At 36.9% G+C, this 22,370-nt stretch overlaps 1 protein-coding gene across 1 annotated transcript in view; it reads left to right on the forward strand.

Annotated features, from left to right (window-relative positions):
- LOC107599375 (plexin-A1-like) overlaps nucleotides 1–22,370 on the forward strand; it is a 247,168-nt gene that overhangs the window by 172,448 nt on the left and 52,350 nt on the right. The window contains exons 10-11 of the mRNA XM_016290954.1: nucleotides 12,295–12,391; nucleotides 15,163–15,353. Of these exons, the coding sequence (XP_016146440.1) occupies nucleotides 12,295–12,391; nucleotides 15,163–15,353 (288 nt within the window). The remainder of the gene's footprint in view (nucleotides 1–12,294; nucleotides 12,392–15,162; nucleotides 15,354–22,370) is intronic.

A 22,370-nucleotide genomic window follows, 5' to 3' on the forward strand; every position in this document is an offset into this window, starting at 1 on the left:
GGCAAATATTCCCCTTCAGAGTCAGAATCGGTGAATAACATTTGCAACACATCCTCATGGTACAACTTTTTATTAGCCATTTGGTGATTTTTCTCTCACAAATCTCACAGCTTACCCGCACGCTATGAACTTAACTGCTTCCGCATCAATGACATGATAGCTCACTTGCTCTGCTCTTTCCTCAAACACTTTGAATAGGAACGTGACGCAATTTTGGTCTAGAATCGAAGTACTACATGTCACGAAGTACTTACACCATATTAGGAACTACAGTCTATTTTATTAAGTATGACGTCTTGTCCAATTTTGCGACTTTGGCGCTTAGAGGGTTAATATATATAAAATCATCATTTATTGGGTACTTTCAATTGGGAGGTGGCTGTCCCGAACCCTAACCCCTAAATTTCAACATATTCAAAAAATGTATTTTTTTCCCATTGTTGACTTTTTGCTTCAACCCTAATCAAACACACCTGAACAAGCTAATCAAGGTCTGAAGGGTTACTAGAAAGCTACAGGCAGGTGAGTTTTAATTAGGGTTGGAGCTGAACTCTGCAGGGCTGCGGCTCTCCAGGACCGGAGTTCGCCACTGCTGCTATATTACTATACTATATAGTAGTAAAACGCATGTGAACAGTAGCCTACTTTTTGATCAGTTCATCAGTAATATTCAGGAAATAATAGATATTGCCCTGCCACCCCCATCCCCGTTGGGCAAAGGATCGAAATGATCACTTATTTGTGCTTCGTGAACACTCTCGCCTTTTACGGCGGCACCATTGCGCTACAAAGATGTACCGGGAGAAGCGCGATTATTAGACGACCGATCGTCATTTCCAAAAGGCAAATATTCCCCTTCAGAGTCAGAATCGGTGAATAACATTTGCAACACATCCTCATGGTACAACTTTTTATTAGCCATTTGGTGATTTTTCTCTCACAAATCTCACAGCTTACCCGCACGCTATGAACTTAACTGCTTCCGCATCAATGACATGATAGCTCACTTGCTCTGCTCTTTCCTCAAACACTTTGAATAGGAACGTGACGCAATTTTGGTCTAGAATCGAAGTACTACATGTCACGAAGTACTTATACCATATTAGGAACTACAGTCTATTTTATTAAGTATGACGTCTTGTCCAATTTTGCGACTTTGGCGCTTAGAGGGTTAATATATATAAAATCATCATTTATTGGGTACTTTCAATTGGGAGGTGGCTGTCCCGAACCCTAACCCCTAAATTTCAACATATTCAAAAAATGTATTTTTTTCCCATTGTTGACTCTAAAAAAATATATTTTTGATTCTTTTAAAAAGTGAAGTTAAAAAAATATATTTATTTTATATTTTCTTTGTAAATTATGAAACTTTATTTAAAAAATGTGTCCCACATTTTCCACTACCGAAACAGTTTTGGTCCATTGGCTGAGACTGAAATGAACTACACCCCTACATTTATGATCAGGGAATATTTATGTGTCACTCTCTCTCATAGATACAGGGTGAGAAGATAGGCCCTATCATTTTGAGGTAGATGAGTGAAAAATCTGTGTGTAACTCTAAGGAACGTCACTATCAAACACCTTTTTTCTGCAATTAAGCACACTTTTTTGGGAGTTATTCCATATCATTTATGTGTGTACAACTGTTCAAAACAGTGCTAGCACCCATGTGCTGATTAGCATCTTTGAGATGCATCTAAAATTATATCTAAAAGTATCTAAAAGGGTCACAACCAAAACATGTCATTATTTTTTTTGGTAGTGACAAAAGGGAACACACAATCCTCATATTTGGGGGAAATAAACAATTTTTTTTACAGATATGCAAATATTTTGTATTTTACTGTAGTATGTTTTAGTAGTGTTTTAGTATGCAAGTTAAAATTCAGTAATGTGATGTGGTCGCTTCCAAAGCATTACGGTCACTACCGAAAATGTGTAGTCACTACCCAAACATGGGATGTTTTGTCAAAAGTAAAGTATACTGACTTATCAACTAAGATGTTATGAGAGTTTTTGGTTCAATGTACATTTTAACTAATGAATCCTTAACTTTGAAATCAGTATAATTAACTTTTTGCCTTTTACAAAGAACAATTTGATTCAAAATACAACAAATCTCATAAATTACATTTGAAATATTGTTAAAAATGTAGTTGTTATTGATTTACTTCTGAAATATTTTTTATAAAATAGCAAAAATTTGGGAAGAGGACAAATATTCCAAAACTTCTGAAAATAAAATATGAGAATTACCTGCGCAGTTACTAGAAATGTGTACCTTGGATATTATACAATTGGCATAACATACACATTTTTGGGGAAAAAGACATTTCTTTCAAGACGTTTCCAACTCTGACTTTTGACCAATTTTGTAGAATGGCCCATATATATATATATAATATAATTGAAAGTCAAAAAGTAAAGTATTTTTTATTTGTATTAATTAATAACAATATAATCCATTTTTTTTTTTTTTTTTTCCTGCATATCGAATATTATTATTATTTTTATTTTTTTAATGCTCCTAAGGTCTAAATTCCTTCATGTATTTTTCTACTTTATTTAAATTTTATTTTTAATTAAAACATTTATTTCTTATATATAATTTAAAATGCATTAACATGACTTAGGTCCGCATGTAATATGTAACTAAAATGTAATTAATTATGTAATGTATGCATTATGCAATTTATAACATATGAAGGACTTGAAGAGCACTATATATATATGCATGTGTGTGTATGTATGTGTTGTTGTTATTATTATTATTATATTGCTATTATATAATGCAAATAAAAAATAAGTTACTTTTTTACTTTCAATTATATTATACAAACATTTATTTTTATTATGTTTATTTTTATATTTATTTATATTTAAATTTTATATATTTTTATTTAAAAAATGTATTTATGTATCTGCCTTTTTTTTTTTTAGCTTAAAGGGGTCATATGATGCTGCTAAAAAGAACATTATTTGGTGTAATGGAATGTTTATGCGGTTTAAAGTTCAAAAAACACATTATTTTCCACATACTGTACATTATTGTTTCTCCTCTATGCCCCGCCTTTCTGAAACGCGTAGATTTTTATAAAGCTCATCACAGCGAGGTGTGCTGTGATTGGCCAGCTATCCAGTACATTGTGATTGGCCGAATGCCTCAAGCGTGAGACGGAAATGTTACGCCCCTCACATACTGTTGATGCCGTGTCCGGCCGGAGCGACGAGACAAAAACATTAAAACCCATTACAAACGAGGCATTTGTTGCATCCAGTGGGGACATAATTATTGATTATAATGACTTATACTGTCTTTTTACGCGTTACGTTGCATTGCATCGCGGCGCGTAAACATAAAACTCTGTCTGCATTTGTGATCGGAGAAATGACAAACAACAAGTGCTACTCTACTGCCCAAAACTTGCGTTTGAATCATCAGTGGCAACGAAAAACACAGCGGCCTAACGTGAGGGGAAGCCCCAGCTTAGCGTGCGCTGAGGCCGGTATAGAGTGAGCTGAGTTTTTCGGGCTGGACTCCGCTTCGTCCACAGTGAAAGTTGATGTATTCCCTCAGCGACCAGCACAGATCAGCTCTAGGCATGACGAAATGGATATCGTCCTCTTTTGGAAGACCAAACAAAGTAGTTTCGCTTTCACAACGAAGCACACAGCGTCTTCAGGACATGGCTGCAGCGTCAACAAAACTACAGTGAGACTAAAAGTTACGCCTTCTTTCTTTGCGTGAACATTTGGGCGGCGTTATGCAAATCTTCCCACATCGTGACGTAGATATGTGGGGGCGTGTTAGAACGAGCCGTTTTAGGTAGGTGTGGCTGACTCTTAACTTTTATAAAGAATATCTCTTTGTTTTTGAGACTTTAGGGTTTGCAACTTTACAGATCTTCTTTATGCACCAAGAGCTTGTAACACTCCAAAGAGAAAGGAAAAATTGAAATCGCATCATATGACCCCTTTAAAACACATCAGTAAATATTTCATAAGATGCTTATTGACAGTTAACATAGGCATTGAACTTCGTTCTGTAGGATCAAAATAATAAATTTTGGATGCTGAATGTGTTTGTGTTACGTTTCTAAATGTGTGCATGCATGTGTGCGTGTGTGTGTGTCTGTGTGTTTAAACCCCCTCCCGATGTGCTGATGTGTTATTTTTACCCAGGCACACAGGTATGCTATCAAAATGACTAATTATATAAGACTGACCCACACAAAAGGCGGCGTTTTTTCTTCCCTCCCTCCTCACATTCCAGCAGCTGCTCTGTTTTGTTAACATCGGCACTTTCCAGCCCCATAGACACGAAATCTCTTGCCTCACCCGCACGTATCCATACTCTCCCTTCTTCCCTCCATCCCCCTGATCAATGGGCTTGCCAGCAGAGGACGGGTGCAGGCTGGGGAGATGCCCAGTGTGTCTCTCTATTTCTGGCCTCCATTCATTTTCCCCTGTGAGGGTAATTATGCATTTTGGGCATGCAGATGAACAGAGAGAAAGAAAGAGGACCTATACCATTCTCAGACTATTGTACATGTGCAACTGCTTACACCTTTCATAGGCTTATTATAACTGAATGCATAATGAGTGGAGCTCTGCTTGTCTTTTGTCATATTCAGAAGTTAGTTGCATGTTTCTTTCTTGTTCTGTTTTAAGGTCAGTGTGAAGTTCCAATCTGTGTTCTGCAAAGCAGCTTTACTGTGTAGAAGTAAAGTTGTTTTTTCCCCCTTTTTTTCCCACTGCAGATTACAAAGATGTCATAAGTGGCAAAATACCTTAAGAAGATGCTGCAGAAATAGCAACAAAGTGATTGACAAAATGTTCTGTCACATTTGATGATACTCGGTCTGTAAAAAAGACTGAATAGGAAAAGAGCTTTTATCCCTTTTTTTCTTTTTACTTGAAACCAACTTTTAGGAATGTTTTAAAATTGTTGTGACATTTATTTTTGTGATTAGCACATTTGTCTCTGCAATGCTCACCCTAATTAAAAAATATGTATGTACGTACGTATCTATCTAATTATTATTAATTAATGCTAATAAAATGTTTTGTCTTCTTATATCTAAATGTAATCAGAAAAGTAATAGCCATTGAGAATAATGAGAATTTAATAAGAATTTCAATCAATCATAAAATGTACAGGTTCATAATGGTAATTAGACATTTTTGTCAGGTTAGAAATTGTCATGAAAATAAATAAATAGATAGATAAATAAATAGCTTTTATAGTCTATAATCTTAATTTTATTTCTGTAAACATTTAGTTTATTATAAATATTTTATTTAAATATGAATATTGTAATACATTTATAATAAATAATCATTTAAATATAATGCATACTTATTTACCCACTGTTTGTGTGTGTGTGTGTGTATATATATATATATATATATATATATATATATATATAAAGTGGGAATGTAGATAGATAATTACATATATTGAGTTATATATGTAATTATTATTTTATTTTTATTTATCTTTTTAAAGACGTCATAACTGTGGCATGGTGTGGGTGTTGAGATCACAAACAGATGAATATATAGAGAAAGCCACAGTCTAGCAGACATTGACATTAATCAATACCTGTCATGTCAGCTCAGCACCTGAGGGGCTTTTTTAAAGCTCGGGGTTCGGCGCGTATGGAAAAGGTTGCCGGATCATAGTTATTCTTAATTGGGTCATGTGCGTGTTTCTCCTCACCTTGTGTTGGAGGCCTCCATCAGCCTCATGGGAACTCACACTTGCACAAGCAATTAATTACTCTCCGCCATGTCTCCACGATGACCACGGGCTGAATAATGAGCGTTATTATTCATCCAGTCTGAAGTAGAAGCACAGCTCTCCCCGAGCTCCTCTCACGCTGGCTTCTCTCATGAAACAGAGCCCGCTGTTTTCAACCACCTTTTCGATAAATGCTGCATGTGACCTTTTTGTAAAGAACAATGCACTCTTTAGTTGCTTCCAGCCATTCTGTGGTCACCAAATGTTCTAACTGCCGCGATTAGCATCGAATATGCCGATTGTCTGACTGAGGTGAGCGTGTAGTGTAATGTCAAAGGCATGTTAATGATGATATGAATAAATCATATCTATGTTTTTGGACGGCCCTGGGAGAACAACGATGGCTGTTGTTAAGATGCGACGTATATGTGTGGGAGGACTGCTGGAGCTCTTTAAAGTTTAATGGAGCTGGGACGCTGGTGAGGAATCGTAGGCAGGAGAAGTGTGAGGGTTCACATGTCTGCTTAGGGAAGAATGTGTGTTTGTAAGTGTGGAGGTCATCTGCGGTCTGCGTGGAGGATGTGTTTGATCAAATCCAAGCGTTGAGAGAAGCTGTCAGTGCTTGTCAAAAGAAAGGCCTTGTGACTTGGGTGTTCAGCAGTTTACCCTTGACCTTGCGTCTTTCAAAGAAGCATCAATTGACTCATTGCTTTTGTTCAGACAGGCAGCAAACATCTTTTATGCATATCCAATTATGATTTTTCTGATTTTAAAAACTAAAAAGCTGTTCGCATTTATATGTGGTTTGAAATCTGATTAACGTAATTCCCAAATTCAAGTGATACATTTTTATTTATTTATATATTCTTTTTTTTCTGAACCAAACAATCATAAGTCTGATTACAGTGACATTCGTATATGGTTTGTAATTTAATTAAAATCTGTTTTTTTTGGCTCTACAATTCAGTTTTAATTGTGAGATTGGATTTCTAGTATTTTTTATGATGTGACTTATGCCATAATTCCATAATTCATATATATATACATATACCGGTATATATATATATAACAAAGCATTTCTGTCCTTTGAACTGTGTCACACTTTCCACAAAAATAATAAGCAGCACAACTGTGTTCAACATTGGTAATAATAATAAAATGTTTCTTCCACACCAAATCAGCATATTAGAATGATTTCTGAAGGATTATGTGACATTGAAGATGAATAATGGCTGCTGAAAATTCAGCTTTGAATCACAGGAATAAATTATATTTTTCAAAATATTAAAATAGAAAACGGTTATTTTCAATTGTGATAATTTTTGATCAAATAAATGCAGCATTGGTGAGCGTGTTTTGTTAATGTTTCATGTTTTTTTAAACATTTAAAAAATCTTATCGTCCCCAAATGTTTGAACATTAGTTCAGATGTGGCACTCATCTATTAAATGGTGAATGAGTGAACATATGAGATGTTTCAGTCGCAGTGTAAGCATGAATGTGTCAATAGTGCTGTAATCCCTCTGATGCTTTTGTCTGATGTGCTTCATAAGTTCATCATGGCGAGATGTCATGATGGACATGAGCAAAGGCAATTTTCAGTTTTCCGTCCTCGCTTTCCACTGTGACAACTACTCAGTTATAGTAGAAGTAAGTCTCTCGCCGTCACACTGACACTTAAATCAGTGCTGCGGCAACCGATGTGGATATTCCGGATATTGACTGCACTGTCAGAACAAGTGGACCTGATTTCATCACTTGGAACATGACAGACAGGTAAAGTCATATAGATCAGATTTGAGAAAAAAATCTGATTTATGTGGCTTGTGAACAAAGCCGGTCCTGTGCTCACCATATTTTTTTATGCTTTTTGTGCTGCACTAACCCTATTTTTTTCATTGTTTGCCAAATTTTATTGATTGGTAGTTCAGAATAGAGGTCTACACGGGTCCAAAAATTTGACTCGGACCCGTCTATTATTTTGAAAGTTGGACCCGGGCCTGTGCAGAACCGAGAAATGTCAAAAATGTACTACCCGGAACCGACGCGGACCGTCAATTATTTGAAAGATGGACCAGAACCAGGCCGGGAAGACACAGACCCGACTGGACCCTATCGGCACATACAGGTGCATCTCAATAAATTAGAATGTCGTGGAAAAGTTCATTTATTTCAGTAATTCAACTCAAATTGTTGAACCAACGAGAGAACCACAACCTTATGAGGATTGTCAAGCAAAATCGATTCAAGAATTTGAGTGAACTTCACAAGGAATGGACCGAGGCTGGGGTCAAGGCATCAAGAGCCACCACACACAGACGTGTCAAGAAATTTGGCTATAGTTGTCGTATTCCCCTTGTTAAGCCACTCCTGAACCACAGACAACGTCAGAGGCGTCTTACCTGGGCTAAGGAGAAGAAGAACTGGACTGTTGCCCAGTGGTCCAAAGTCCTCTTTTCAGATGAGAGCAAGTTTTGTATTTCATTTGGAAACCAAGGTCCTAGCGTCTGGAGTAAGTGTGGAGAAGCTCATAGCCCAAGTTGCTTGAAGTCCAGTGTTAAGTTTCCACAGTCAGTGATGATTTGGGGTGCAGTGTCATCTGCTGGTGTTGGTCCATTGTGTTTTTTGAAAACCAACGTCACTGCACCCGTTTACCAAGAAATCCGTGCAGAACCGAGAAATGTCAAAAATGTACTACCCGGAACCGACACGGACCGTCAATTATTTCAAAGATGGACCCGAACCCGGCCGGGAAGACACCGACCCGACTGGACCCGATCGGCACATATTCCACAGCAAATTGCTATTAACAAGTCGATAAACAAGTTGCGAAAATTAATAAACTTTTTGTCTTGTCTAATGTAAGAAGCCTTCTCCCTTGTACCTGACTGTGATGCACACAATCCTCCTTGCCAAGAAAGTTCCAATCCTTGTTATTCCTCTCTTGCCAATTGAGATGCGTAATCCATTCATTATTCCAGTTTCAAGAGTCCACTTGCTGTCACGGTGATGGATGACAAATGCAACTTTGCAGTTTTGCATTTTTTGTATCTTGAGTCAACTTGCATAATAATTTAGACTGTTTTCCCATTTGGATTATAATAACGATTGCTCGTCCAGTGCTATGGCTGCTGACATTAGCTTTACTTATTTGCTATCATCTCTGTGCTCTCTGAGCAAAAATTTTAGATATAACAACAAGACGGTTCATTCATAACATTATTTAAAAAATAATCAATAATTCGCATCACTCATGACGGTATCCATTATCACTGTGCGTGTGCATTAACTCCGCCCACCCTGCTTCTGATGACGTCGCTCATGTTTTTTTTTTTTCCACCTTATTTCAAATTACCGACTCTCACTTTTCTCATCCTAATTTAAAGTTGAAAGTTACAAAACAACACATGCACAGTGCTGACTAACTCTGATAACGGCCGGGTGTTCTTCGAGTCCGATCGACTCGGGTATTACACACAATGTTAAACAGACCCGGGACCCGAAGTAGTAGATTGGGACCCGACCCGGACCCGGCTGACCATTTAAAATATAGCCCCGAATCCATACGGATCCCAGGTCCTCGGGTCTCGGGTCCTCTGTGTAGACCTCTAGTTCAGAATGCTTTTCGTAATTTCGAAAGGTAACAAATAAATATGGTATTGTGCATTTTCTCTCATTGGAAACAGTCCCATGGTAAAAGATGTTAATTTAGAAGTGAATAGAACATTAGAGAATAAGGTTCCCCAGACGAGAAAGAGATGTGAGGGAGATTTCAGTGAGAGAAACAAGAGATTCCAAGTGTAGTCCGGTGGAATAATTAATAGGATCCTGTTTTGAGACAGGTGAAGCAAGAGCAAAAGCAGCGTCTGCTGTCTTTTTCCTGTTCTGAAAGCTGGTTATTAACTAAAATTTAAAATGATTAAAAATATTTTTTTTTGGTAATTGAAATAAAGCTAAAATATAAATATTAGTGCAAGTATATAATATTAGTATAAGTACTAAAACTGAAATAAAAAAGCTAATTAAAAATATTTAAAGAATGAATTAAAATCACAAAAGCACTTAACAAAATTACTAAAACTAAAATTAAAATTAAAACTAATAAAATACAATTCCAAATAATAAATATTGTAATAGTATATAAATAATACTAAAATAACACTGAGTGTTGATAAATGAATAAAAAACACAAATTACTGACAAAAAAAAATATAAAATAGAAAGTAAGCATAATGAGTCTTTTATGAAGCTTTGAAGATCCACTCCTCATTAATTGCATGGAAAAAGCAATACATAATTTCTCCACCTTTATTTCACTGAAATAACATGAGGGTGATTTTTAAATGAACCTTTTCTTTAATACATTAATCGAAAAGTTTGCAAAAGTTCCGACACGAAAACTGTTCAAATGTTACATTAAAGGTTGCATTGGGATTTTTACACATTTCAAATACACACAAAACTGGCTTGAGAGTGGTCAACTATTTTGTGTGTGTGTGTGTGTGTGTGTGTGTGCGCGCGCGCGCGCATGTGTGTGTATGTTGGAGACAGTTGAAGCCAATTGAGATGTGTCAGAAAGCAAATCGGAAATGCCAATTTCACTTACATCCAGGCAACGTGCATCACGCCTAAACTGCGCCACTTATTTCGTGTATAAATTAATGGCTTCCGCTCTGTAATTTAGATTTTTGAGCTTTCCCAAACACCCTCGATCTATTTTCCTCCCCATTTCCGTCTCGCTTCCTCTTTCCTGTGTGCTCCCCGACCCCACCGCTCATCCAGAGACGGCCTGGCCTGCTCAGACAAATCACATTTCTCTCTGCTTGCTGGTTCTGAGTCAGTAGCTCTGCTATTAGACAGTTTCTGATACTAGAACCTCGTCTGTAAGTGTGCTGAATATCTGCTGCTGTTTATCAGGAGTGTGTGTGAATGAGAGGGGCTGTAGAGAGGAGGCTGCTGTCAGGGTGGAATGTTTTCACCTCCCCCATATTGATCTGACAGTCTCACAATTGCGTGATGAGAATCCTGACTTGTCTCTCCTTCGCTGTCTGCCTCACTCTGCTGCTCTCTCTCCATTTTATCCGTCTCACTCTCTTTTTCTCTCTCAAGGATACACGCTTAAATGGCAAGATTTACATGGAGCGAGATAAGTCAGTATGTTTCATTAATTCGCTGCCATTTCAGACGGGCTGAGCTCAAGCTGTGCACAAGAACACGGTTTGCATGAATTTTTCTGAACAATCTTCATCCCAGTGGCCCCCAGTTGCATGTCAGGATCAGTGCACAGGAAAGAGGATAGGAAGAGATGGTGAGATGCGTGAGATTCGAAAAATGTTGTGAGCCAGATTCAAACTCCAGATTCCTACATGAACATTACAGCTGAATGTGTCCATCAATTGCTTTATGTTGAGTATTTTTGGCTTTTTAGTTGAGGGAGAACAGGAAATTAAATGGCGAGAAGTGTGGGTAATGGGATCGAGAAATATTGTGAGCCAAACTCATATTTATGGCATGAACACTACAAGCTAAATGTGTCCAGAAATGTTTTTTTTTAATGTAATTATTTTTATTTATTAATTTTTTGTCTTTAGTAAAGAAAGACCATGAAGGTATGCCTAGTAATAGAAACAATTGGTTTAAGAAAAAAAAAATAAAATCTGATTCCAATCCGTGTTTACCACATAAGCACCATAGCTCGATGTGTCACTTTTTTGTTTTATTGTGGGCCATTTTGTCTTTTTAGCAGATTTTTTTTCTTCTAAATGTTAAGAAAGCACAGTAAAAGATGGTGAGAAGTGTGGGTAATATTAAGAGTTTGAATCTGCAAGGTTTTTAATTTTTTTAAGACATTTTTGTCTTTTTAGTAGACAGACAGCATGATATTATGGCTAAAAATATAAATAATTGGTTCAGAAACAACATATTTCCTACATAAACCCCCTTTTTTGAGGGGGGGGGGCATTTTGTCTTTTTTTAGTGGGTGGAAACACAATAGAGAGAGGATAATGGTATTGAGTAATGTCGAGAGTCTAATTCAAACTCATTTTTCACACTCATTTTGAGCCTTTTTTGTCTTTTTAATGGATAAACTGTAGTGCAAGGACAGGAAGTGATGACAAGAAGTGGGGGTAATCAGATCAGAAAATTTTGCGAGCTGCAGTTGTTCAGTGTGTCATTTACTAGTTTTATTTTGTGCCTTTTTGTCTTTTATGGTGGATAGACAGACTGCAGAGACAGGAAGTGATGGTGATAAGCATGAGGAATCGGATTGGAAACGCTGTGAAACATATTAAAATCCATATTTCCTACATGAGCACTACAATCTACAGTCTTTTTGCAGGTTTTAAAATGTTTATAAATGGTTTTTATTGAAAATAGTTTAAGAACACCTATTACCTGAGGTAAAACATAACCTTTTGTGGCTTTTTGCTTGATTTTATGACCGTATTTGCGCTTGATGGAGGCTCACACTACACAAAAGAATGAGAAAACATCAAGTGTAAATAACAGCATTGAATCATATCTTCCTTTTTCTCTCTCTCCAGTATGACTATGAAGGAAATGACATCAGCGACTTGCCGGTGGACCTCTCGGTTGTGTGGAACGGAGATTTCGTCATTGACAACCCCTACAATATCCAAGGTAAAGCTCTCATCCGTTCCTCTATAGTCAGTCCTTTTGTGTACCCACACCTCTCTCCAGTATGTCTGTGAAGACAAATTAGGTCCGTTTTATGCCTGGCTGCATGTCAGGCCTCACTGCTCTCCATACAGCTTATCTGGTCCTTCCTGAGCTGTGATTGCAGCTCGCTGCTGCTAAACAATAAAAAAACCATGTGAAACCCTCATTCGGAAAGAATGAAAAGGGTTGCAGCAGAGAAAGTGTGGTTTTGGGTTCACATCCCCATCTTGATGGCTTGATGGCCACTTTGGTCATTTTGGGTCGAGTCCAGGTCTATTTGTTGCTAATATTTCAAGTGTCAGGCTGGTAAGGAGCTATTCAGAGTGAGTGGTGAGTGAACGGTGACTCCAGAGGACCATCTAATTGATCCCCACACCTGGGCCAAATCAAGATCTCAGCACCTTGACTGATATCACGCTTTTCCATTCTTCTTTTTCTCATCTCTTTGCTGTCTGTGAAATATAAGAAAGGCTTCCTTTCAGATCCAATGTCTGTGTATCGTCCAGTCTGCTAAGATGCCATTATCTAGACCGTTTCTGAAGGTAGCACAGATGTATGCTTCACTTTGGATGGAGTGACTGAAAGAAGTAAATTAATTAATAAATGTCCTTTCAGTTTATGATAATATTTCTTTACACTACCGTTCAAAAGTTTGATCAAAATTGACAGTTAAGACATTTATAATGTTCCAAAAGACTCCTGTTTCTAAAAATGTTGTTCTTTTGAATTTTATATTTATCAAAGAATCCTGAAAAATGTATCATAATATATCAGAATAATGTATCAAATGTATAATATTGATGAAGATTTTATTTTTTCTTGAGTACCAAATCACCATGTTAGAAGGATTTGTGAAAGATCATGTGACACTGAAGACTGGAATAATGACTGGAAAATTGAGCTTTGCCATCATAGGAATAACATTTTAATGAAATATAATAAATAAATAAAAATATGTATTTCACAATACTTTGTTTTTGCTGTATTTTTATCAAATAAATGCAGCTTTCGTTGGTATATCCTACTTTATTTTTTCTTTTTCTTTTTTTTTATAAAAAATAATTTATTGACCCCAAACTTTTGAATGGTATATAATAATAAAAATAAGTTATTATTGGTGTCTTAAAAGGATGTCTGCACTGCAAAAACATTTTTTCTTAGTTTTGTTCTTCAAAAATGCATAGAACAAAAACAAAATATGGTTAAAAATTAATTCAAAATATATTTTTTGAAAACTAGACTTAATATCTTTTGTAACTTTCAAACTATGCAAACTGTCTTGTTTTCAGGATTTTGAGATATATTTGGCCCGTGTTTTTTTCTCTCTCTCTCTCTCTCTCTCTCTCTCTCTCTCTCTCTCTCAGCATCGTCTTTATAGCACAATAAATGTATCTAACTGCAAGAGAAAAAAAACCCAGCTTTGCCCTGCTGTAAAGTGGAAATGTTAATGTAATTAAATCATTCATTTGGTTCAGTTTAATTAGCGCAGCGCTACTTTTAAGCTTAGCCATGGCTAATCTGATTAGCATGAGGCTGAGACGGATGGATACACTGTCTCTTTTGAAGTCCGGTGGCAGTCTAAGACGCCCAGCCAACAGAACATTCACCCAGTCCCCTGAAGCTCCAGAGGCCCACGAAAAATCTGCCATCTTTCTCTTTACAATGGGAATTTAACATCTGTAATTCGCTAATTGTTAGCTGTAGCTGAGGTGATACCTTTGTTTCATACATCATCCAATTTTTAATCACACTTTCTGTCAGTTCACAGTTAAAGGGAACTAGTTAAACATTTAGATAAAAAATTTAGAATAATGTGTCTGTGCTCTCATTTTTAGTTTTGCAGTTTGGATTATTAGCAGTAATAGGTGATGGTTGTGTGGATGAACTCATTTGTTTAACTTCAAGTACATGCATTCAGCTTCAAATAAAAAGGTACCATGGTACTATTTGGATGTGAACCATAGGAGTCTTTGATATACCTTGGAATACCATATAAATACCATACTATACAGTGTTTACATGGTTCTCTAATTGTTATGCTAATTTTTATGCATTTCACTACTTAAAAAACCTCTTAAACTAACCTAAGCTGGTTAGCTGGTCTTCTAGCCTGGTTATAGCTGGTTTAGTAGGCTGGCTTTAGAGGGGTTTTGACCACTTCTTTAGCTAGTCAGGCTTGGACACCATCTGGACAACCGGCTTATACCAGCTACATCCAGATTAAACCATTTAAGACCAGCCAAGCAGCATAGACTGGTTTTAGTTGCTTTTTTATTTGCTCAAATTGCCATGTTAATATTATATATTATTTTTTTAATGAAAACATTTGTATTACATAAGATACCATCTGATACCATCTCTTTACCTTGGTGCTGCTTTTTCTGTTCATTAAATGAATAAGCCACTAAGGTTCTGCTTGATTTTACCACAGTAAAGGATGTATGTTGGCTTATTGTGAGATGCAGGTGAATCACTGTAACTCACGGTTAAAACAGTGGCAACAGCAATATGAAAAAGACACTGATGTTTAAAAATAATCACATTTATTCAGTCTAATAATGACAATAAACACTTCTTCAGTCGGTAAGTTCATTAGCTCAACTGTAGATGGTTTATGGTTGCCAAGCAACTTAGCACATTAATATAAAATTAATCTGATGTGTGGTCGCAGGTTTTGTCCTCTGCTCTGTGTGCTTATTTATCCCTGTCTTTATCTCTCTTTCTCTCGGCAGCGTACCTGTACAAGTGTTACGCCATGCGGGACAGCTGTGGGATGTGTTTGAAAGCAGATCCTCGGTTTGACTGCGGCTGGTGCGTGCAGGAGAAGAAGTGTTCACTGAGACAGGAGTGTGCTCCTCCAGAGAGCATCTGGATGCACCCCAGTGCAGGAAACAGTCGCTGCACACACCCCAAAATCAACAAGGTAGCACCCGTTCCCATTTAACACATTCAGTATTTACAAGGCTGTCAAACACACTTTTTTTATTGTGTGAGCATTTAACAAGCGTTGTATTTTGCAGAGCAGTGTTGAAAATGAAGGTTCTTCGATGGTGCTTTGCATCTTATGTTCAGCAAAGAACCTATCAAGTAAATTTTTCACTGTATAAGTTTTTGAGAAGCTTTGTGTTTCTTGTAAAGAATATTTTTACATTTCTAGGTTCTTTAGATCAGTGTTTACGTTTTAGGTATCTGTTAGAGGAAACCTCAAGTCTTTCTGGGTTCTTTGAAGCACCATTGTGGTTTTGTTAAAAAAACGATGGAATTTAAAGAAATTAAATATTAAATACAATTATATGAAATATATATGCTCAATACAAAATAAGCTCAGTCATCTGCATTAGTGTAATAATAGAATAATAATGTTGATTACCACAAAAAAAAAAAACACCACTAAGGCTGAGGCAGAAATGCAAAGCTTCTATAAAAATAATTTTAGCACTTAACACTACTGTTCAAATGTTAAAGATTTTTTTTTTTTAAACTCTCTTTTTCTCACCAAGGCTGCTTTTATTTGATCAGAAATACAGTATAGTAATATTGTGAAATATTATTGCAGTTTTCAGCATCATTACTCCACTCTTCAGTGTCACATGATCCTTCAGAAATCATTTTAATATGCTGATTTGCTGCTCAGGAAACATTTCATTTTATTATCAATGTTGAAAACAGTTTTGCTGCTTAATATTTTTTTTTGTGAAAACTGTGATGCATTCTTTTCAGGATTCTCTGATGAATAGAAAGTTCAAAAGAACAACATTTATTTGAAATATAAATCTTACACTATGAATGTATTTATTGTCGCTTTTGATCATTTCAATACATCCTTGCAGAATAAAATGGGTTTTTCTTTCAAAAAACGTCAGTGTAACTTCACACGGAACAGTTTAGTCAGCATATATTTGTATATTGTTTTTGTCCTGTGGCTATTTAATTGAAACTATTTAATTTTATAATATAATTAAGTTTTTAAACTTGTATGATTTGGCCCCATTTACTTCCACTATAAGTGCCTCATTGTACGTCAGATGTTGAAGACTCTCATGCCAGGTTTAGTGTCATATTTGCTAAACACCACTGTTTGTCAGTGTCACATATCAATTCAGTAGGTTTATCATAAAAGGATTTTTAACAAATTTGTGTCGTTTCCCTCTTCACGTCTATTCACAGACGCCATTCGTTTACTTCCTGTATGCTAACGATGGTGCACTATTTCTCCGTTTTTATAACACAGACGCTCTTCATCTAAGAAAAGAAACAATAGACCTCCATTTTAAGTTTCCTACAGTGGCCGTGCCAAACAGATCTCTCGCTGTGCTTTTATTGCCGTGCAGCGGTGTATTGATGCTAATATACTGCAGTGTGCCAGTGCTGGCAGCTGGCAGTCTGAGAGACAGCGGTGTCTCGGTGAGATTAGCCCCTGATACTGGGTAATTGCCAGTGGCACAGTTGCTAATCCGCTAGCTCATGCCTGTCTCTCTGCTTACTTATCACTCTATAACCAGAGCTGAAAGCTTGAATGAAGGGAGAAACAGAAAAGGAAGAGGTAGAGACAAAGAAAGGGAATGGTGAACGCTTGTTTTCAGCTCACACAGAATCAGCTGACGGAAGTCTTCTGAAGACAAGCCATAGTGAAGAACAAACTACATTTTAGTTGATATTAACAGATTTTAATATCAACCAAAGTAGCTCTCAGAACAGATATTTGTTGCCTTCAGACACAAGACATTAAGCATTGTATGTTCTATCTATGTCTCGTGACCAAACATAATTGACAACGGCGCCATGTTTGATTTAGAGTTACAGTGATGAAAATGAAGTTGTGAAAGACGGAAATACAATGCATTTAATGTGTTCAAACCAACAATACTCTGTAAAACCGTAACACAGGCTGTACTTTCTTCACAGGCTCATTTTTGGGCGTTTGTGGTACAGCTCTGATTTTATTAGAGGGAATACTGAAGGGTAGTGAACAAGGTCCAAAATAAACACTCGCCAAATGTGAGTAAAATTGCCTTTGGTGAGTAAATAAAAGGGAGTTAGTAGCCAGTTGGCACAGAATTAGGTACTGTAGCAATAAATGGTTTAATTAAAATTTTGAGAATGATAATTTGATATTTAGCAATGCAAATCAAATCGTCCACTAAATAGTCAGTGGGGATTTACCACCATTAGTTTACCCAGCATACTAAGGGTTTCATTCCCTCTGAACTTCATACATTTTATTATTATTTAAATACTATTAAAGTTTTTATTAATATTTTGAATTTCTTTTTTGTTTTGTTTCATTTTTAAGAATATATCTTTATAGTAATTTTGTTGTGTGCTTTTGACATCTTTATTTTTTTTTTTAAATATATATTTCAAATAATTTTATTTATTTTAGATCAGTTAGTAATTTTAGTACTTTAACTTAAATGTTTAAATGTTGTCCTGGCAACTAACTGAAATAAGTTTAATTAAAAAAACAAATAATAATAATTTCAGCTTTTTTGCAATTAACAATTTACTTTATTAAATTAAGTTAACAAAACAAAGGTAAAGGTAAGGTAACAAAACTGGAAACTGTGAGCAGCAAAATTGTTTATTGGTCCAGGGTAGAGCATTAACTTTCCATAACAAGTAATATTAATACTTTCCATAACAAGTAATATTATTAGGGGAAGTCGTGGCCTAATGGTTAGAGAGTCAGATTCATAACTCAAAGGTTGGGGGTTCGAGTCTCGTACCGGCAGGGATTGTAGGTGGGGGGAGTGAATGTACAGCACTCTCTCCCACCTTCAATACCACGTCTGAGGTGCCCTTGAGCAAGGCACCGAACCCCCAACTGCTCCTCAGGCGCCGCAGCATAAATGGCTGCCCACTGCTCCAGGTGTGTGTGCACTTTGGATGGGTAAATGCAGAGCACTAGTTCCGAGTATGGGTCACCATACTTGGCCACATGTCACGTCAAAAAAAAAAAAAATAACCAACAAAAAAAAAAGTATGCTATGCCTATATATTTTACCCTTTATTTTTAAGAATATATCTTTATAGTAATTTTGTTGTGTGCTTTTGACATCTTTATTTTTTTTTTTAAATATATATTTCAAATAATTTTATTTATTTTAGATCAGTTAGTAATTTTAGTACTTTAACTTAAATGTTTAAATGTTGTCCTGGCAACTAACTGAAATAAGTTTAATTAAAAAAACAAATAATAATAATTTCAGCTTTTTTGCAATTAACAATTTACTTTATTAAATTAAGTTAACAAAACAAAGGTAAAGGTAAGGTAACAAAACTGGAAACTGTGAGCAGCAAAATTGTTTATTGGTCCAGGGTAGAGCATTAACTTTCCATAACAAGTAATATTAATACTTTCCATAACAAGTAATATTATTAGGGGAAGTCGTGGCCTAATGGTTAGAGAGTCAGATTCATAACTCAAAGGTTGGGGGTTCGAGTCTCGTACCGGCAGGGATTGTAGGTGGGGGGGGGGAATGTACAGCACTCTCTCCCACCTTCAATACCACGTCTGAGGTGCCCTTGAGCAAGGCACCGAACCCCCAACTGCTCCTCAGGCGCCGCAGCATAAATGGCTGCCCACTGCTCCAGGTGTGTGTGCACTTTGGATGGGTAAATGCAGAGCACTAGTTCCGAGTATGGGTCACCATACTTGGCCACATGTCACGTCAAAAAAAAAAAAAATAACCAACAAAAAAAAAGTATGCTATGCCTATATATTTTACCCTTTTCTTGCAGTCTGTCCTTACCTACCACACTCATTCCCTTGCTTCTCCTCCATTCACATCAGAGTCGTGTGACTTAGTATATTAGCCGGTGGATAAGCTTCTAATTTCATTTGGAATAGAGTATTTAAACTGGGATTTTCTGTCTCTGTCTCCTCAGAGAGACCCCTGGGTATGAGTAGTAATTGAATTTTCTTTATATCTGTCTTATTGTCTGCTGTTTTGTGTCTCAGTTAAAGCTGTCTGCTAACGTCAAAGTTGTGCTCTTTCATTCTAAGGACCATAGAAGTTTATAATACCTGGAGAGAGCTAGCTGTAAGCGTTCCCATTCACCTCAATGGCAGTTATTGTAAGTTTCGCAATATGCTGAGTAGAGAAACCCTGACAATCATGGGAAAAAGTCATTCCTAAACTGCTCCTTAACTCTAGTTTTTTGCAAAATGCATCTCTTCACTTCGGCATCAATATCGCATTAACTTGCTCAGAGTGTAGATTTTCTCCTTTTCTAATTACAGCAGAGGAAAGTGCACCTAACTGGAGGCAACAGCAAGGTTTCTTATACCAAACATCCTTTTCTTTATCTGGGATTTTCTCTCTCTATCTCTCTCACACACACACACCCTTATCGCACCTTTGTCAACAGTAAGCAGCTCTGATAAGCTTTGACACCGAAATATGTAAAATATACATGATGTTCTGCCTTGTTTTTCATGCAGCGAGATGAAGTGAGACAGGCATAGGAGGCGGTAGGCCATTGATTGGATGATTTGGTTTGAGTTCTCCTCATGTAGGTAACAAATGAAAATAGTCTTAAGCCTCACGTTCATTTTGGGAGACGGACTTCTGCTGCCGCCCATCCAATTCTGGCCATGATTGGACGCCACCAAGCTACATGTAAAACAACCCCTCTGAAACCAATTACAGACTGCTTTTCCCTCCTTGTTTCGTTATGCTGTATTCTTTATTGGCATCACTCTGTACAAAAAGGCAATTTTCGACTCTATGGTCTATACGAGGCTCTAAGATTGGCTTAGGGGGAGAGGGATTTGAGAACATATGCTACAAACTAGCAATATTGGATGGGAAAATAGGGGAAAAAAGGAAGCAAATTAGGGCCCCGGAAAGCTACATAACTGAAACGACAGATATGGCAGAACTTTGATGCGTTTTTCCATTCTTCAGCAGATTGGTGGAGGCTCTATAAATAGGAGGTTTTCTGGGTGAAATCCCAAGTGAAGCTGTTGTACCCGTAAGCAAAGACACTTAACCTCAATTACGTCAGGAAGCATGCAGCCATAGACGTACGGAAAAGGGGGTGCCAGACAGAACTGTGTTGTGTGTCTGGCTCAAGAGTGCAAGTAGATGTTTCTACCAGTGGAATTCAACTGCAATTTGTCGCCAACTGTTTTTTGGAAGGTTTTACCCATGCTGCCTTTCTGTGTTTGCCAAAAGATGAAAGACCACCTTGCTGATGAAGATCAGGGAAAGACAGACAAACAGACAGACAGCAGACAAACGCAACATCAGGAAAGCGTCAAGCCTCACACACTGTGCAGGTGGCCTGTGGGCGGATGGGATCTGCAAGACGTCTTCAGATGCCCCAGTCTGTCCCTATTCTTTTCACCCGCCATCTTTTCTGAGTTCTCCCACTCTCCCTTCATTGTCGTCCTCCCACCTATTGGCGGAGGGTTGGGGGAATGCGACACACAAACAGTAATAATCTCGCCACTGGATATCGGCAGGAGACTTTGTGCATTCTGGTGCACTTTAATCTCAGTAATTGCATATATTTTTTGAAATGTATCGTTACCCAGAGCTGATAATGAAGCAAGATTTACTTAACTGTGTATAATTTAACAAGGTCCTGGGGGATAACGTGTGTGTATATTAGTGTTCTCCCACTTGTGTTGAGAGATTTTATTTTTATCTATCATTTCGCTCTAAGGCTGATTTAATTAGAAACGTATAAATTGTTTTTTGAACATAATAAAAGACATCTAATGTAGGTTAATTTTAGTGTAATCCCGAGCGACAGGCTTCAGTCCAAATTCTGTGATTTTCAGGTCAAGACTACTGTATTACAGTACATGCTCTATCAACACAGCTTGAATTTATTTTGCTTCTTAGGCTGTTGTATTGACATTGCAGTGCAGAGGCATCATAACTGGACTGACAAGTTCCTGGGGTTATTGAAGTTCTGCGAGGCCAGAATTGCATTAAGTCTGCTCCACATTGCAGCGTATTTTGATCAATATGTGAAGCAATCAGCCTGTGCTGTTTATGGAATTCGGCGAATCTAGTGAATTGTTCTTTCTCAAAAGTGCTCATTGTATCAATACTCCCTACCTTGTTCCAGGCATAAGGAAGTTGCGTGTAGTCAGCCAAGCCAATCTGAGATGGCTGGCTCTTGCCAGTTATGTATGCAACAGGTTTGTATGCCATTCAGAACTAAATTGAAAATGCCTCTCACATTTCAACTTTGAATTTCAGAATGTGGAATTAAAGTGAATTGAATTTCAAAGAAATTAGTGTTAATTTTGTCAGCCATTTCTAATTTAGTCTTAGTCTTGTTTCAAATGTGCTTTTTAATTATCATCATATTTAGTCAATCCTGTTTTTGTTTATTCAAGTTTTAGTCGACTAAATGTTTGAGCATTTTAGTCTATTTTGGTCAATGAAAACTTGTCGGCACATTTTCGTCATGCTGTGTAATAGTTAAATTAATATATATATATATATATATATATATATATAAGTGCATCTCAATAAATTAGAATGTCGTGGAAAAGTTAATTTATTTCAGTAATTCAACTCAAATTGTGAAACTCGTGTATTAAATAAATCCAACGCACACATACTGAAGTAGTTTAAGTCTTTGGTTGTTTTAATTGTGATGATTTTGACTCACATTTAACAAAAACCCACCAATTCACTATCTCAACAAATTAGAATATAGTGACATGCCAATCAGCTAATCAACTCAAAACACCTGCAAAGGTTTTCTGAGCCTTCAAAATGGTCTCTCAGTTTGGTTCACTAGGCTACACAATCATGGGGAAGACTGCTGATCTGACAGTTGTCCAGAAAACAATCATTGACACCCTTCACAAGGAGGGTAAGCCACAAACATTCATTGCCAAAGAAGCTGGCTGTTCACAGAGTGCTGTATCAAAGCATGTTAACAGAAAGTTGAGTGGAAGGAAAAGGTGTGT

The sequence above is a fragment of the Sinocyclocheilus grahami genome, unplaced genomic scaffold (assembly GCF_001515645.1).
Source record: "Sinocyclocheilus grahami isolate Dianchi unplaced genomic scaffold, SAMN03320097.WGS_v1.1 scaffold13.1, whole genome shotgun sequence".
NCBI classification, from domain to species: Eukaryota; Metazoa; Chordata; class Actinopteri; order Cypriniformes; family Cyprinidae; genus Sinocyclocheilus; species Sinocyclocheilus grahami.